At 45.9% G+C, this 17,407-nt stretch overlaps 2 protein-coding genes across 2 annotated transcripts; both read left to right on the top strand.

Moving 5' to 3' along the window:
• The first annotated feature begins 117 nt into the window (after positions 1–117).
• On the top strand, positions 118–9,161 carry LOC148817876 (troponin C, skeletal muscle). Its single transcript, XM_088937553.1, has 6 exons — positions 118–273; positions 5,605–5,659; positions 6,326–6,469; positions 6,777–6,891; positions 7,509–7,645; positions 8,782–9,161. Exons 1-6 carry the CDS (start codon positions 271–273, stop codon positions 8,811–8,813), a joined length of 486 nt encoding a protein of 161 aa, XP_088793679.1. The 5' UTR covers positions 118–270; the 3' UTR covers positions 8,814–9,161.
• Positions 9,162–11,701: 2,540 nt separating this feature from the next.
• On the top strand, positions 11,702–16,704 carry LOC148817875 (troponin C, skeletal muscle-like). The gene is made up of 6 exons (XM_088937554.1): positions 11,702–11,822; positions 14,050–14,104; positions 14,279–14,422; positions 14,730–14,844; positions 15,066–15,202; positions 16,248–16,704. The coding sequence occupies exons 1-6, from the start codon at positions 11,820–11,822 to the stop codon at positions 16,277–16,279; spliced, it is 486 nt and encodes a 161-aa protein (XP_088793680.1). The 5' UTR covers positions 11,702–11,819; the 3' UTR covers positions 16,280–16,704.
• The last annotated feature ends 703 nt before the right edge of the window (positions 16,705–17,407 follow it).

Here is a 17,407-nt window from a genome sequence, read left to right as displayed (position 1 = left end):
GTGAAATGGTGGGAGCTACCAGTCGTGAAGCAGGCAGGGGGGACAGAAGAGCCGGGCTCTCATTGGCCAGAAAGAGCCGAGGGTGCTGGTTTCTTGCCCAATCCTGAAGATTTTTGCTGAAACTTTCCTGAGGTGTGAGGGTACATATTGAGTGGCTGACGAAGGGCCACTGGGCTTTTTTGGTGTGTCGCTCTGTCAGCTGGAGGAAGTGTTGCATCCCCTACGTTTGTCTCCTCTCTCTCTCTCCCTCCAATTGCTTAGCAAGTCAGCATGGTAAGAATCTGCAGAAGAACAGATCCGCCGGTCTGTTCTATTTTTCTCATTATCTTGCTTCGGTCTGCGCTTCTGCCATTATAAATCGAAGAGAAAGAACGAACAGCGGCCTGGAGTGTGAGGAAAGTCTGAGTCCGGCTGAGGATACTGGCCAATTTCCCACTGGATTCTGCCAACAGCTGCTCTCTCCTCCCGTGAACACATGAAGCTGGGATTCCGCGTGCCTGGTTCATGGGATAAGCATCCTGGCTCGTATTCATTATTACTGCCGCTTTTTTTTAATAACCTAGAAACAGCTTCCGATTTATAAGTACCTGTAGGTCTTGAGTTCTGGATCGCGGGACCTGAATCAGAGCAAAAACCTGTCTCGGATTTTGGAAAGAATTTCTATTTTTTGTCGTTTTGCTTGTCCTTAACATACATATTCTCATTCTAATTCTTGCTACTGTTAAGGCTTGTGCTTTATAGACGCTTTTTGTTAAATCTGCAGTGGAGGGTGGAGGTGGGGGGGGGGGCTTTCAGGTTTTGAATTCCTAAATCCCGTGGGCACTGATTGAGCACTGGTGTTCCCAGACACTTCCCAGTGCCCTTTCCAGTTGTCCATAGAAAAAGATGCTCTGGCTCCAGTGAGAAAATATTTCATGCAGATAAAAGAAATTAGTGTGCAAAGCACTAACCTGGCCCCTTCAAATTGCTGGGGATTTCTGGAATAATTACACAAGCCAGAGGTTCTGTAGTGAAAGACACTGATACTGAGGGGCTCAGAGGTGACTTCTGTGGAACTGGAAGAATAGAGCTCTAAATGATGAGTGCTTAATGCAGTGAGCTTCAGGACTTCAGTAGTGGGACAGTGCTGGACTGCAATGTGTTCAGTAGCCTAAATGTCAGGATTCTGAACTGCAGTGTGTTCAGTAGCTAGATGCTAGGGTTCTGAGCAGCAGTGTGTGGAACTTGTCAGTGTCAGAGTGCTGTGCACAGCTCAGGAAGCAGTAGGGCTTTGGGTTTAATGTGCTCGGGGTTAGAGCTCTGGGCTGTGCCGGAGTGCACAGTGACTGTGTATGTGACTGCTGAGAGGAGAGCAGGTTGTTTAGCGGGCACGCTGAGTGTCAGTGAGGGCATGGTGCCCCAGAGCACAGGGCTGCACATGCCAGTGTGTCAGGTGATAACATGAGGGATGGAGAAGGTGATGGTGGCGCTCAGATGTGCATGACACGTGTGGGCTGACTCAGCTGGGACGGACTGCTGGGCACAGTAGTGGGCAGGCTGGCAGACTGCCCAGAGCCTGGACACTGTATCCTACTATGTCTCTGACTCCAGTACATTCAGTAAGATTATTCCCTGAGTGTACAGTATGTTTCTTTTTTTGAGTTCTTCTCCCTTTTGAGTTTTACTAACTCAATATGCAGGAACAAACATAGATATAGTTATTGTATGTAAATAGTCTTATAGATAAATCAAAATATCTTTTGTATTAACATATTACGGATTACTTTAGCTGTTTTTTCAATCTTATTTTCCTAACACTTTTATTGACTGTGCCTGTTAATATTATTTTTTATAAGCGCAATAAAAAAATTAAAATGCATATACCATGTGCCATTAAACAAGACTTCATTGTTATTGCATATACATACAATAAAGTGCAAAGATTTCACCAAGAAAATGTCTTCTGTTTTGTATTTGAACATATTCAACTTAAAAAATTGCCTATTAAGGACAGTGTATTAACAACAGTGTATGTATATGTAATACCAACAGAGGTAGCAGTTTCAAAGGCTATATGCATGTTAATAATATGTAAAGTGTTACGATTTCTCCCTTGCTTTGAAAAATAACCAATAATTTTGGAGCGATTTTAAAGTGTTGCCCTCAATGACATCACCATTAATTACAATAATCTGTTCTTCAGAACTTCTAATCCCACTGTTTTTTCCCAGGAAGAGAGGATTTCCTCTGTTAAGTCTTCATTTCTCCACTGGAAAAGAATATAGTTTGTTTTTGTAGGCAATTAGACTGCCAGCGAATCAGGTCACTAAGAAGAATAAAGCGTTAAGTGTGAACGGATGGTCAGAGGCCATAAAGGGTCCTGTCGAGGTGGTTAATTCTGCAGGATGGGAGACAGCTGAGTGAAGGTCGTGGAGACAGAAGAATAGGAGGGGGAAGTTGTATGTTGCATGTAGGATACGTGGATCTGCAGGTTGTCTTATCCGTGTGGTTTCCGGAAGTGCAGACCTTTGGAAGTGGAAAAGCCTGGGAGCTGCGGACCCTGTCCGGCCCCGGAGCACAGCTCGGCTTGCTCTTTCAGGGAATCGAGCCAGAGAGGGAGCGGAGCTGTAACTGTGTGCTCCTGACTCACCAGCTAGCCCTCAGAACCAGCACCTCTCGCCTCTCTGTCGGGGGCCATGTGAATATCGATTAGCCAAGACCATTTCAAACACTAGGAAGCTGCAGACAGCTGGACTGTCTAAAGCAGGGCTACTCTGCTCTGGTCCAAGTGAGCCGAAGACTCCCCTGGTTTTCATTCTAGCCAAGTTCTAATTTACTTAATTGGAGCAGAGTTGATTAATTATTTGCTTGACTTTGGCACTCATCCTTGGAAATGCGTATTTAATCTAATAGATATATTATGTTAGCTGTAGGGCTGTGGCTCTCTGGGACTGGAGCTGCAGAGCCTGGTCTAAAGAGATTTCTGATTCTGGTCAGCGTAGATTTTTAAGATAAGAAGCCACAGACAGTTGTTTATAAAGCTCAACAGCATGGTGTAGTTGTGCTTGAACCAGCAAAACATATTTAATATGGTTCTTATTAGAAACATTGTGCAGAAATGAGAGTATTTGTACCAGTTACTGCGAGTTACTGCTGTTTATAGAAGATATAAATGATCCTGGGCCATTTATCAATGCTAGAAAGCAGAACCTATCTGTCTATACATACAGCTGTTTATTGTATGACACTTTTCAATCTATTCTGTTGGAGGAATTTAATACAGCCAGGACCTTCGTTAATATTTTCTGCTGATCATGAGTTTAATTAGAGGAACTGGTAAAAGCATGGATCCACAGTGAGCTGGCCTGAGTGGGCTGAAAGCTGAGCAGCCCTAGTCATCTGTCTAAAGCTGTGCTCCTCACTCTGGAGGATCACAGAGCGATCAGAGTGCTCCCCTCTGGCCCCAGAGAGCCAGGAGGTTGCACCTGTCACAGGGAACTCAAACTCCTCACTGATGAATGTCTCAGAAACACTTCTTCACGAGGATTGACAGCAGCTGCCGTGGAGTTTGTGTGACGGTAGAACCGTTGATTGAATTTAGTGAAAACTTCGGCTTAACCCGCTTGGCTGAGATCCAGCCACCCAGCCACAGGACGGGGAGGCCAGGACCCCCGTGCTTGGAGAAAAGGCAACCAAGGGGTAGCTACAAAGGTGGGAGGGGGTTGAGGAGGGATGTGAAAACGAGCGAGGAAGAGGAGAGGGTGGCGTGTGGTATTAATGGGAACTGAGGCGATAGCTGCATGCATCCCGCAGGGGGAGTCTCTTGTAGGTTGTAACACAATACAGCAGTCACAAGCCTGCAGAAGGCTCTGAGGGGCTCTTCTGCAGAGTCAGCTGGGGGTGATATGCTCTTTGCTCCGCAGTCCCAGCCTTTTACGGACTGGGAAGCGGCTTGAGTCCGAGTAAATATATCCCGGAATTTCTCAGAGTGTTCCTTTCAATCTGCAAAAGAGGCACAGCTCTCCTGAGCCCTCCCAGAAAAACCACAGCCTTAGAGAAGATGTGGAATACAGTATATATGAAATGCTGTTACAATTCCATATGGTTTCCTTATACAGGAAAGGCCAATTCCCAAAGAAGGGAATTTACTACACATTAACTACATCACTGCTTTACTGTAGCTGCAGGACAGCATTTCATCAGGGAGTGGTTACCTTTTTCATGAACAATATTTAATTTGAAATCTTTAGCTCAGTAGTAATGCTCCCAAAGCTACTGTGAAGTATACATTTGAAAAACAGCTGATGTTTTCATACAATGCCAAAAACCCAACAAAAGCATTTTACGTGCTCTTTACAAACCAGAACAGTTTGTTATAGGCAAGTGTGATGAGTCTCAGCTGTACGGCACGCTAACTGGGTAAAAAAGAGGCTGAGGTCAATTTTTTAAATGGAGGGAAGGAGTCAAATAGGGCATTTTCTGAGCCGCCTGCTCTTCATTCTGACTGGAAAACTATTACGACGAGTAGCTCTGAACCCTGCGCAGGTTACTGAGAGAGTCCAATGGCTTACAAGTTCGAGAGGACCAAGGCAGCAGAGTGGTCGGTAGTTCCAGGCTAGAGGTCGGAGTCCGGTTCGAGGACGATGCAAGATCAGATGCCGGATGGATTCCTAATACTGAGCAAGGACTAGGAGTGAACGGAGGGTTTAAAAAGTGAGGGACGAGGTGACTGAATAATGAGGGTCAACTGGTGACGGCTGTGCTTGTAACAAAAACTAAAACGTGACGCCTTTATCTTTCTCTAGTAGAATTAGTAGTGCCCCTCGGCACACAGTTCTCCATCTCCTCACAGACTGGGCCCAGAGCAGGGTCTCTGCAGTGAAGGGTTCTCAGTGGTGCCTCTGCGTCAGCCTGCTCAGACTCCACACTTACACGACCATAAGAGCAGCTTCGTTGGACTAATTTGACTAACGACTAACTTCCTCTCTAAGAGACAGAGAAAACCAACTGGACTGTAGCCCCGTCCTGGAATTTAGCTCCCCGACTTTCTGTTCTTATACTATGACCAGGGTGAGAGGGTGAATGGATGAGGAAACCTGTTCTATTTATCCTTTATCTCTATTCAGATGGGAAGTGAACACAGTTCTACCATCGGGAATCCAAATTTTGTGCGATAATTGTACATGATTTTTCCTGTCAGTCCGTACCCGCAATTGGAATCTTTAGCTACTCGCGTTCAGCGACACCAAAAAAAACAAACGACAAAGAGCTGAAGGCATCTGACTCCCTGATCGATATGTAAATGACTCAGTGATTTATCTCTGACTGCACTGTGATGTTAGACAGCTATCAGGCTGTTGTAGTTCCCTCCCTGCAGAAAATGTGCTTCCCACTAAAAGCAAGAACATTAACAGCAGGAGAGATCTTCCGTTTCGAGAGGAGGCCATTTCGCCCATCACATCCATTTGGTAACTCGTAGTGAACTGATTAAATGGATTAGCACTTAGCTGGGTAGCGTGTTCCACGCTCCCATAACCCTTTGTGTAAATAAGTGCCTTCTGTTCTTGCTTGTACACTCCTTATAGTTTCTACTTGTGATTCACTGCGTCTCTTTTGTCTTTCCAGCCGACTGACGCGCAGAGCGATGCTCGCTCCTACCTCAGCGAGGAGATGGTCGCTGGTAGGTATCTGGCAGCGTCTCACAGGAGAAAATGAGGAAGCAGTAAGACCCACTGGTCCCTCCTTTGTCCCCATGGGTGCTACTCCAGGACATTTAATAGAATCTATTACACTTAAGATATTCTGAATATTTATATCAAAGATACAGGTCTTTTTCCAAAGTGTTCCGATTTTGAAGCGTTCAAAAAGACCCACACTGAGCTGTTCCTCTTAAATCAGATCCCCTGGAGTCATGCTGTTCTTCTGAAAATTGATCTATTGAAAACCACACCTTTGGAGAGGGGGACCCATATAAGTTATTATTTTCCATCTATCCAGCCATTATTAGGGGGCTGCTTGCTCCTGATAAACAAGCAACCTGAATCCTATCCTGGAAACATAGGGTGCAATGCAGGACTACCCCCTGGATGGGTCTCACTCATATGCGGACACTTAGGGACAATTAGGACACCAATTAAACGAGCTGGAGGTTAGGTGTCTTAGTCCCTAGAAGGAAACCACACATTTCTACATTGAATAGTCCTAATATTCTAATGCACTACAGCAATGTGTATCCACTGCCCAGGTGAATCCACAAATGAAGTGTTAATTATGCTGTCTTATATACAATATACTAACCCAGAAATGAGAAACTCAGTGCTGTTTGGCTGTGTCTGGTCCCTCCCAGAGTTCAAGGCCGCGTTCGACATGTTTGACACTGATGGCGGCGGAGACATCAGCACCAAGGAGCTGGGCACCGTCATGAGGATGTTGGGGCAGAACCCAACCAGAGAGGAGCTGGACGCCATCATTGAGGAGGTAGATGAGGACGGTAAGGAACTGCTGAGCCCTGGAAAACACTGTCTGCATCCCCACCCCCTCTCTGCAGGGAAGAGGCATCCACCTGTGTCCATCTGTTTCCCCGTCTGTCCACTTGTCTCTGTTTCCACTTGACAGTTGGAATATCTCTCTTTCTGTTGGTCCATCTGTCTCCTGGTGGCTCTGTCTGTGGGACTCTTGTCCCAGACCTGTGTGTCTGTCTCTCTGTCTCCCTGTCTCAGCCTGTCTGTCTCCTGGTGGCTCTGTACAGGCCTGTTCCCCGCCCCCCAGTCCTGACTCTTGTCTCTCTCTGGCCCCAGGCAGCGGCACCATTGACTTTGAGGAGTTCTTGGTCATGATGGTGCGCCAGATGAAAGAGGATCAGCAAGGGAAGAGCGAGGAGGAGCTGGCAGAGTTCTTCCGTATTTTTGACAGGTACAGACCTGACTGTCAACAGTACTCCAGGTTGCTATGTCCATGCACATCACAACACAGTGTACAGCAGCAAGTACTAATATCATAACAGGCTCTTCCTCCTGTGTGCCACCACACACGTGCCACTCCTACACACTCAGACAACTAGCCCCAGTTCCCAATCCATAATCATTATAATCCATTATCCCAGTCCACCCTCCTGTGTACGTGGGGACCAGCATCATCTGGGGGTTAACCTGCAAGAGGTAAGTGCTCCTCTCTGCAGGAAGGGCTTGATGCTGTTTAAACTGGACAACCCCTGGTCCTCTGATGAAACACACCTCCCTGTGTGACTAAAGCATTACCACTGTGTAGCCTGATTGCATCACGTCTCAGAAGCTATGCAAGGTCTGGCCTGATCAGCCTGTGGATGGGAGACCTCCGGGGAAGTTCAGGTTGGTATCGCTAGTGGTATTGATGGACCAGTAGGAGACACTCTTTCCTCCCTAGACCTGACTAACCTAATGTCCCAGTGTGGTGACTGGAGACTTTGTGTGAAGCACTGGGCGATCCTCTGTCACCCTGATGTGAAAGTAAGGAATTGTTATTCAAATGATTATCAACAATGTCTCCTGCAGGAATGGTGATGGCTACATCGATCGGGAGGAGTTTGGAGAGATCTTGCGTTCCTCTGGAGAGGCCGTGACAGACGACGAGATCGATGAGCTGATGGCCGAGGGAGACAAGAACAACGATGGCAAGATCGACTTTGATGGTAAGAAGAGCGACCACCTGTACCAACCTGTCTCCATCTGTCCACACCTGTCCCCATGTGTCCCTAACTGTCCATACCTGTCCCCATCTGTTTGTACTTATCCCCACCAGTCCCTACCTGTCCACACCTGTCTCCAGCTACCAACAACTACAGCTTATCCACAACTGTCCACACCTGTTCCCTTCTGTCCCCACCTGTCCCTGCCTGTCCCCATGTGTCCCTACTCCTTCCACACCTGTCTTCTCCTGTCCACACCTGTACCGATCTATCCCTGCCTGTACCAACTTGTCCCCACCTCTCCATTCCTGTCCTCACCTGTCCTTACCTATCCAAAACTGTCCCAACCTCTTTACACCTTTCCACACCTGTCCCCATGTGTCCCTATCTGTCCACCTATCTCTACCTACCCCCAGCTGTCAATAACTATCCCCACTTATCCACAACTGTCCACACCTTTATCCACCTGTCTGCACCTGTCTGCATCAGTCCACACCTGTCTCTTTCTATCCCCACCAGTGTGTAACAGACTGTCCCTCAGTCATCCCACAGCTCTCATTGCTCAACACAGGAACCCCCCCTCACTCTCTTATTTACTTAAAAGCAAGGAAGCAACAGTCCTTTGAAATGTCAACAGTGATCACATGAAACAGACAATTACACTGGAACATTCTCTGGGCATTCCAGCCAATGAAATGGCAGCAGGTTCATGTCTGTGTCTTAATAAAATAAAGAATAAAATAAAATAAAGTTAAAGGTTTCCTGTTGTATCAGGTACCATACTGATACTGGCTATTCGTCTTAGAGATAGGGATACTATTTTGTGTCGGTTGTGCATGTTCTTAAGTGAAAAAATATTAAGATTAAAACACATTTACACAAGAATTCTCCTTTAAGTCTACTTTCCAACAGTAGCTGAAGATATTCAGGCACACATGACATTAAGCACAACGTACTGTACATTACATTTTTCGACAGATTGTATACATGATTAAAACACTGTCCAAATGAGATTTTGCTCTGCAAAATCTGTTACCTTTAAGGTGGTGATTGTTTGAATATCCGTAACAGGGATTTGTGAGAATATACAGTATGTCTTTTCTTCTGGAAATTCCTGAATGTCCTCTCTTCTCTTCCAGAGTGGCTGAAACTGATGGAGAACGTGCAGTAAAAGAGCAACATTCCTCTGCAACACTTCAGTGTGACACTTTGTGTTTTGTTATGCAAGCGGTCTTTCTGACTTTACTCGATACTGCTCCCCTTATAGACAAGTACGCCAGCTCAGCCTCCTAACGCTTCCAAAGACAAAGACAGAAACAGATACAGAAGAAACAAAGTCTTCCCCTCTTCTCCCTCTCATTGACATGATGGGACACTGGGAATCGTACTCCAGCGCCAACCTCAAAACCCCTCTCCTTAACCACCTGTCCCAGACATGTGATACCGGTCACAAGCGTAAGCTGCATCATCCCAGCATTGTACAGAACAGAATAGAAATAAAGCTGTTTTCAACTTCTCAGACATTTGGCTTTATTCTGATGGTTATGAGTCTCCCAGATCAACTGTTTTTCTGTCAACCCCTTAAATCTTCAATTTTTAAAGATTTGAAAGGCTTTTGCTGTGATCTATTAATCTTGTGATTTTTTTAAATTAAATGTAATTTAAAGATCCCCCAGAACAAAAATCTGAAGAGCATCCCTTCAGTAACTTACAAGTGTTCCTTATCTCTAAAGACAGGTGATTTAGGATGACATCAGATGTACTGGATGTACTGTGGGACAGTAATGGCAGACATTCCTGACTCTTGATGACCGCGGGGTCTCTCAGTTTCTCCTCACACCAGGACTCTCCATTACTCAGATGAACCAACACCCTGAGGTTTTTGAGGTTTACAGGCTCAGATTTAATTGGATTTTTTCAGGGCCTGCTTACAGCCTCTGAGACTTCAGGAGAAAGAGAGTCAGAGGTCCCAGTGCTTTACACAGTGTGAGTGAGCAGGGCAGCACTGTACCTTTGGGGTATTTGAGTTTCTGAGACACTGTGGGACTGCCAGCGCTCAGCTGAGAGATTTCTGCACCACAGTGCCACAACCCACTTTCCCAGTCAGGGACTGAGACACTTCTATAGGTGCCAGAGCCACAGAGGAGATAGGGTCTGGAGTTGACTTCTCTCTTTACACAACACTGAGAGCTGAGCCTGGATTAAATCGAAACTCCAAGCCCCCCAGCACACAGATGCGTTGTGTGATGTTGAGGTTGCTGAGGACTTTTTCCCTCTGGACAGACAGAAGCAGACATTGAGCGGATCGATAATCGCTTGGGACTGGCTGGTTTGTGGTTGAGGTTTTGATTTAATGATCACATCCTGGGTTGATCACTCTGATGTGTGTGGGATTAGAGTTTATGTGTCAAGACAAAGGGTTAATTGTTGAAAAGGAAGGTTCTGACTGAGTCACACATGGCCCCCAGGACCCCAATATAGTCTTTGCTTTGGGTTCTGTTACCAGGGCTCATGCTGATGGAGCTCAACATCAGTTTCTATTTCACCCTTTTAAATGGCTCATTTTGAGTTTTGTGTTACCTAAAGCTCCATTCGACAACTTTAGGGACCTGAAAAGGATTAAAGATGTCCAACTAGGACATTAAATGACCATTTCATCAAGAGCTTGGTTAGAGCACAGACTGGTTGTCTGTAGACCAGACCTGAGGAGTCCTCCTCTGGTGGTTGACTGTATTTGAATTGTGTCATGTACAGCGTAGTGCTTCTCCAAAACGATTTTATATTTTATATCTTGTCACTTCTTTCTTTGGTGCAGTGCGGACTTCAAAGACACAGATGTGCTGCTGAAGAGGGTTTTCCAATAGTGGAGAACAGTAGCAGTTTCAGGGGCCACGTTTTATCCACTGATCCAACAACAGCGGGAGCTGAAGTCCCGTTGAGTCTGGCCTTTTCATTACCCAGCCCCCGATACAACCAGGACTTCCTGTGGCTCACACAGGACTAAAAGAGCCTTAGAGATCAAGAGCTTTATCCAGAACCATGCCCATTCTCTGGATGTCCAGAGCCATTCTGTACAATCCCTGAGCAGCAGTGAAAGCCATTTGCTTCGTCCTCTGAGCTCTGCAGTCTCCTGGGGGCTCCAGCTACAGGTGAATTAAAGACCCGCACGAGGGCTGCAGAAAAGCAGCTCTGACTTCAGGTGGCCCTGCTCCGTACCAGTGAAAGACTGCAGCCTGCATGGTGAAAGTCAAGCCTTATATACTGTAGATTCTGGAACCCTGGTCCACTTCCCTGAACCTCCTGCAATGCTCCAGGGTCCTATATCTATATAAGGAGAGTTTCAACATCAAACCAAAAGCCAGTGATAATGACATAATGAATTTATTGCAGCGAAGGACACACCCAGCTGGCTCTGCATTGCTTGCTATTTAGAGACAGGTCGTTTGATATCGCCTAATTTCAAGGAATAGTGTTTTACTGTTCTGAACAAATTCAATCACAAAATAAGATACACGCACATTTCCCTATCAACATAAATATTACAACGTCAATAAATTGGAGCACCATATTTAACTCCTTAGATTTAAAAAAAATCCAGAATATTCTCTACACCTTTGTAAAATGTATTTTAGTACTGTATCTCTCTACACTTTGTACTGCAACGGTAATAAATCCTTAGGTTATCTTTCCACGTCTCAGAGATTAAAATTACATGAAAGTAAAATTTTATCAAGTGGAAAATTAGGATCTGACGAGTTTTCTTTTCAAAATCTTTAGCTTCCAAGTTACAGACAGGAAAAATAAAAACACAGGAAGAAAACGCATGCATGCATCAACGTGAAGCAGTCTTCAGATGAAAGACCCCGTATCTCACCGAGCGGTTTTTGCGTGAAAGGTACTGTTTTTAGGGTTCTTACCCCCAGCTCTCCAGCTCTGTCCTGGAATTCAGCGCAGTGCAAATGTTCATAGAAACAAATGGACATCGCATTCCAAGATTCTATTGGTTGGATCCTGTTCAAAACCCTAAAAGTTAAGGGTTCTAATTCTGGACGCCAGTGGGGCGGAGAGGCGTGGCCCCGGTAGTCGTTTTTAAAAGGTGGGTGAACTCCCAGCTGACGTGCAGTCTTTCTGTGGAGGGGAGCTCTTCTTCTGTGGGAGTCTATCGTAACCCGCAAACATGGTAAGACAAACCTGCGACTTCTTCGCTCCTTTCTGTGAGTAGAGACTGTCCGGACGAGGGGAGAGCGGAACAGATGGTTCTCGGGGCGGTGTCTCCGTAGAGACCAGGAAACAAGGAGAAAAGATGCATTTGATCATGAAGAGCATGGGGACATATGGCGACTCTCTCTCTTAATAGTGGAAGACAGATCTCGTTTTCACGTCTTGTGAAAGATCACCTCCACACCCGGAACTCCAGCACGTCTAGAACTATTCCTTACACCCGGGGGACAGTGGAATGTGAGAGGGATGCCTCAGTAATAATTCCTTACTTCCCAAAGGATCTCAAATCGCTTTATATACTGGAGGCATCAGCTTTATCCACAGAATGGCAAACTTGGAAGGATTTAATTTTTTTTTACATAATGGTATAACCAGTAGCGGTCCAAAACGACATGTTTAAGCATGCACAGATGCAATAAACATACTCTTTTAACAAACACGTTTAACAAACGTTTTTAAACCTAGGACATTTGCTTGGCACCGGAATATCTGTAAATAGTATAAGGATTTATGAATCGAGGATTTTCAAACTCATACCGAATAGAGCAGTTCTCCGAGACAGTAAAGATCTCGCTTTGCTTTGTGCTAGAGATCACAGCAGCTGCGAGCAGGTTGGGTGACTCAGGGTCACTGTCAGGGCAGCGACCGGTCAGCTGGGCTAGGAAATGATTCGAAAGTCTTCGGTAACTTGGCCAGGTGCGGGGGCGATGTGCTGTAGGTCTCTGTCGGCTCCTACCGCGGAGAAGAGTTTCACTGAGTTGTCGCTTTGCAGAACTGGGTGTCTTTATCACGGGAAGAAAGCTCACTACTCAGAATGTAGCGAAAGCGATCTGTTTTGGCCCAGCGGTCACGCGCCTCAAAACCGATTTTTTTTGGAATAATTCAAAATATGCGTAACTATATACTCTCGGGTATTAACGGGTTGCGATCAAAGAAGGCCGACGAATATAAGGTTATATACGCTTCGCAAGCGAAAAAAAACATCAAAAGGTTTACCAGATGTTAACTCCCATTAAGCCAGATTAAGGCAAGCAATGTTATTTGGTAGGATTTCCAAACTTTAATGGTGGAAACACACAGTGGGGTATTAGGTATCAAAGCAAACTATTTAGACTCGGTGTTTATACATTTGCGGGGGTGGGTGCGTGTCGGGGGTCTGTTTCTAAGGCCAACTGAAAGATTGTCTAAATGTTATTGATCAAGTGACAAACACGGATAACGTAGTACAATTTGGCCTCATTATAAGATTATACAGATGCATAGTTTAAGCAAATCAATTATTTTTGAATGATTTATTTTTTCGAAATGTGTGAATATATATCTATATTTAATATATTATATTTTGTATATAGATCCTCGGGACTAGATGTGATCTTTTGTGCAAGATTTTTAAATTATCATTAAACGCACGCTGAAGTGGCGTCTCTAAAGCGCGCTCCTTTCGCGCGTGTGCGCGCTCTGCAAGGCGCGGCCCCGCTTCGGCGCTGTCTGTGCCTGTTGGGTTAAGAAATGACATGATCAACCGAAACCGTCCTGGCTGGACGCGTCTGAATAATCATTCAGAAATTATTATTGAAGTCATCGGGCTCTTCTACGCACGAGGCTCTGGCTGTAGAAAGTTTGAAGTCTTAATGTTTTAAAGGTCTCCTCTAATTTGTCACGGTGTCCCTCGACTGTCCCAGACCATCGATTCAGCTGCGAATGGCAGAACTCCGTAAACCCTCGATAGATCTGTTCGTGTCTGTTTGAACGCTGTCGTTTGAAATTATTAATATTATTCTTTAATTCAAACTACAAATTCAAATTACGGGGGTAATGTAGGGAAACGCGTCGGAATTTAAAACAAAGTGCGTTTGGGTTTGAAAAACGATACTCCCCTTCACAAAAACATTTACCCACATTGTTATACTATCACTATACTACATAGAAGTGGTTCAGGTGGGTAGTTGCGTCTGCAATGGAGCGAGTAATAGGTTTATTCCCTGCTGGAAAGAGAAGAAAGGAAACACAACGCTTCTTCGGGTGTACTACATTGCTGATGTCAGGGGAGAAGGCAGATTTGATACGGCCGGTTGAAGGTATCCGATTTGTTCAAGGTGTCCTTGAACGGGTGAGACACTAGCACCGCCACCAGCGAGAAGCGCCTTTTCTGCGATTCTGAGGCTCTTGTCTCTCGTCTCTTTCAGCCGACGGACGCGCAATCAGACGCGCGCTCCTACCTCAGCGAGGAACAGATCGGAGGTGAGCCCATTATACACGCCCATCCTGGCGTTTCAGTTCGTTCGTAAAAAAAACAACCCACCGCTGACTTCTCCAGCTAAGCTAGCTGGTTAATGAAGTGAATTAACTACAGCGCTGTCGAGTGTTTGATTGTTTTTAACACAGGACGTAATCTGGAGTCCGTTAATTTTCCAGAGTTCAAGGCCGCGTTCGACATGTTTGACACTGATGGCGGCGGAGACATCAGCACCAAGGAGCTGGGCACCGTCATGAGGATGTTGGGGCAGAACCCAACCAGAGAGGAGCTGGACGCCATCATTGAGGAGGTAGATGAGGACGGTAAGGAACTGCTGAGCCCTGGAAAACACTGTCTGCATCCCCACCCCCTCTCTGCAGGGAAGAGGCATCCACCTGTGTCCATCTGTTTCCCCGTCTGTCCACCTGTCTCTGTTTCCACTTGACAGTTGGAATATCTCTCTTTCTGTTGGTCCATCTGTCTCCTGGTGGCTCTGTCTGTGGGACTCTTGTCCCAGACCTGTGTGTCTGTCTCTCTGTCTCCCTGTCTCAGCCTGTCTGTCTCCTGGTGGCTCTGTACAGGCCTGTTCCCCGCCCCCCAGTCCTGACTCTTGTCTCTCTCTGGCCCCAGGCAGCGGCACCATTGACTTTGAGGAGTTCTTGGTCATGATGGTGCACCAGATGAAAGAGGATCAGCAAGGGAAGAGCGAGGAGGAGCTGGCAGAGTTCTTCCGCATCTTTGACAAGTATGACCTTCCTCTGTAGCCTGAAGCAGCCTTTACAGCAGCATGGAGGAATGCCCACAGAGCGTGTTGTGTGATGGGTTTTCTACTTTGAATCAGGGATGAGAGTCGAGTCCGCGCAGCAGTCGTCCCGAACTGAGCTGGGCCAGAGAGCCGCTCTCCTCGGGCATTAAAAGCTGAGCTTCCTGCACTGTCCTGAGCGTGGCTGTGTCTGTCTGTGGCAGGAACGCCGACGGCTACATCGACAGGGAGGAGTTCGCCATGATCATCCGCAGTGGGGGCGAGAACGTGTCGGATGAAGAGATCGATGAGCTCCTCCATGAAGGAGACAAAAATAACGACGGCAAACTGGACTTCGATGGTGAGTTGCTGGGAGACCTAAGTAGTGCGGCATCGGCGGTGCAATCCTCCTGCTCTTGTGCAAACCCAACTCCGTGACGTGGTCCCACTTTGCAGCACAATTTCTGATAGAATCTCTGTAGCAGATTGATGTTAAATGGAAATGCCCTTGCCCCTGGTTCAGAGGGAATCTGTCTGTCTTGCAGTATATTAAGTCATTATGGGCTCATTAGGATTTGGCTCAGCACGTATCTGCTCAAAGCCAGTGTAAATGCATCCTCTGCAGTTCAGTGTGAGCTCAGCTCTGGGCCTGCAGGGCCCTGTGTTTGTTCCAGTTTGGCATGTAATGACCTCAGTCAGCTCATTATTGAGTTCACTGGTCCATCCTGACGACCTCTTCTGGCTCCCAGGTGCTGCTGCTTCACAGAGGTGAGAGATCCCGCAGGCGCAGCTGCTGTCTCGCTGCCGTGGCGCGGTGACAGGGCAGGGCAGGCTCAGCTCGTGTGTGGCTGTAACTCACACTCTTCTGACACTGGGAATACCTTCAGCAAGTGATTGGTAAAAATACCAACTTCATGGAGGCTTTAAGAGCAGCTGGAAATGGCTTACCAGGAACAGGGCTGGGCCCCGCTATACTATTCAATAATAAGAAGTAGTTCAGGTGGGCAGCTGCGTCTGCAAAGGAACAAGTAATAGGTTTATTCCGTTCTGAAAAGAGAAGAGAGAAAACACAACGTTTCAGCTGTGAAGAAGGCTTCACATGTGTTTCTGCTCACACCTGAAGAAGGCTTCACAGCCGAAAGATTGTGTTTTCTCTCTTCTCTTCTCAGCATGGAATAAACCTATTACTTGTTCCTATTCAATAATATGATGCTTTTGTCAAAGTTATTCAGGTAACTGTAGTTCATGAGGAATAACCACAACAAGTCCATCTCACACAGCTGTGCCTAGTCACCATCATTACGATACTGTCTCCAGCAGCCCTCTTCCACAAATCTCCACCTTGCAGCTGTCCCTTGGTCACTCAGTCTGTCTGGGGTTCCTGAATGTCCTCTCTTCTCTTCCAGAGTGGCTGAAACTGATGGAGAACGTGCAGTAAAAGAGCAACATTCCTCTGCAACACTTCAGTGTGACACTTTGTGTTTTGTTAGGCAAGCGGTCTTTCTGACTTTACTCCATACTGCTGCCCTTAGAGACAAGTACGCCAGCTCAGCCTCCTAGCGCTTCCAAAGACAAAGACAGAAACAGAGACAGGAGAAACAAATTCTTCCCCTTTTCTCCCTCTCATTGACATGATGGGACACTGGGAATCGTACTCCAGCGCCAACCTCAAAATCCCTCTCCTTAACCAGACCTGAAGAGTCCTTTTCTGGTGGTTGACTATATTTGAATTGTGTCATGTACAGTGTAGTATTTCCCCCAAAATGATTGTATATCTTATATCTTATATAAGACATTTCATTGCCAGCAACTACTGCTGCACGCTGTATTGTTGTGCATTTGATAAATAAACTTTGATTTTGATCTGGTGAATTATTTCTGTGGTGCAGTGCAAACTTCAGAGGCACAGAAGTATTGTTAAGGAGGATTTCTCATAGTGGATAATAGTAGTAGCTTCAGGTGCCACATTTTATCCACTGATCCAGAAATACAGGATGTCTTGTGGAGTCTGTCATTTTCAATACCCAACCCACATTTTTACATGAGTGGCACTCAGAAAATTGAAATATTGCATTTCTGGTAAGAGTAATGGGGTTACACCTTCTAAGTAAATCTGGAACATTGTACTAATGTAACGTTTTGACGAAAGAAAGAAAATGTGTATATATATTCCTCCTTCAAATGACACACTAAAATGGACAATTGCAATGGTTTCTTTTTCACACCCTCATAGGAATTGTTTAGAATATTTTTTTTCTGAAAAAAAGTTCTTTCTTGCGTGACAAGACGTCGTTCGGTTGTCGAACAGGTGTGAAGGTATTGCTCCTAAGTTCTTCACAGCGAATTTGCAAACTGACATTGAATCAAATTGAGGGCAAAGGCGCACGCTCTTGTGACCAGCGAGGCTCGCGGAGTGGCGGAAGGCTTTGAGAAGCTGTGATTCACATCTCGGCCACTAGGGGGCAGGAAAGCTCTACTTTCCACGTACAGAAGATACTGTTCATTAAAATAACTCGAAGATTACATACATTTTGCCTGTGACTCCTTTCGCCCTGGGGTCGTAGCT

The sequence above is a fragment of the Atractosteus spatula genome, chromosome 19 (genome assembly GCF_055471065.1).
Source record: "Atractosteus spatula isolate fAtrSpa1 chromosome 19, fAtrSpa1.hap1, whole genome shotgun sequence".
NCBI classification, from domain to species: Eukaryota; Metazoa; Chordata; class Actinopteri; order Semionotiformes; family Lepisosteidae; genus Atractosteus; species Atractosteus spatula.
Note: the sequence above shows the minus strand (reverse complement) of the source record. Positions and strands in the feature narration are given on the sequence as shown.

What these genes read in the sequence shown, in the direction of transcription:
- LOC148817875 (XM_088937554.1), top strand. An exon ending in CAGCGAGGAACAGATCGGAG is followed by an intron (nt 14,105 to 14,278) that starts GTGAGCCCATTA and finishes TTAATTTTCCAG; the next exon opens with AGTTCAAGGCCGCGTTCGAC. An exon ending in TGAGGAGGTAGATGAGGACG is followed by an intron (nt 14,423 to 14,729) that starts GTAAGGAACTGC and finishes CTCTGGCCCCAG; the next exon opens with GCAGCGGCACCATTGACTTT.
- LOC148817876 (XM_088937553.1), top strand. An exon ending in TGAGGAGGTAGATGAGGACG is followed by an intron (nt 6,470 to 6,776) that starts GTAAGGAACTGC and finishes CTCTGGCCCCAG; the next exon opens with GCAGCGGCACCATTGACTTT. An exon ending in TGGCAAGATCGACTTTGATG is followed by an intron (nt 7,646 to 8,781) that starts GTAAGAAGAGCG and finishes CTTCTCTTCCAG; the next exon opens with AGTGGCTGAAACTGATGGAG.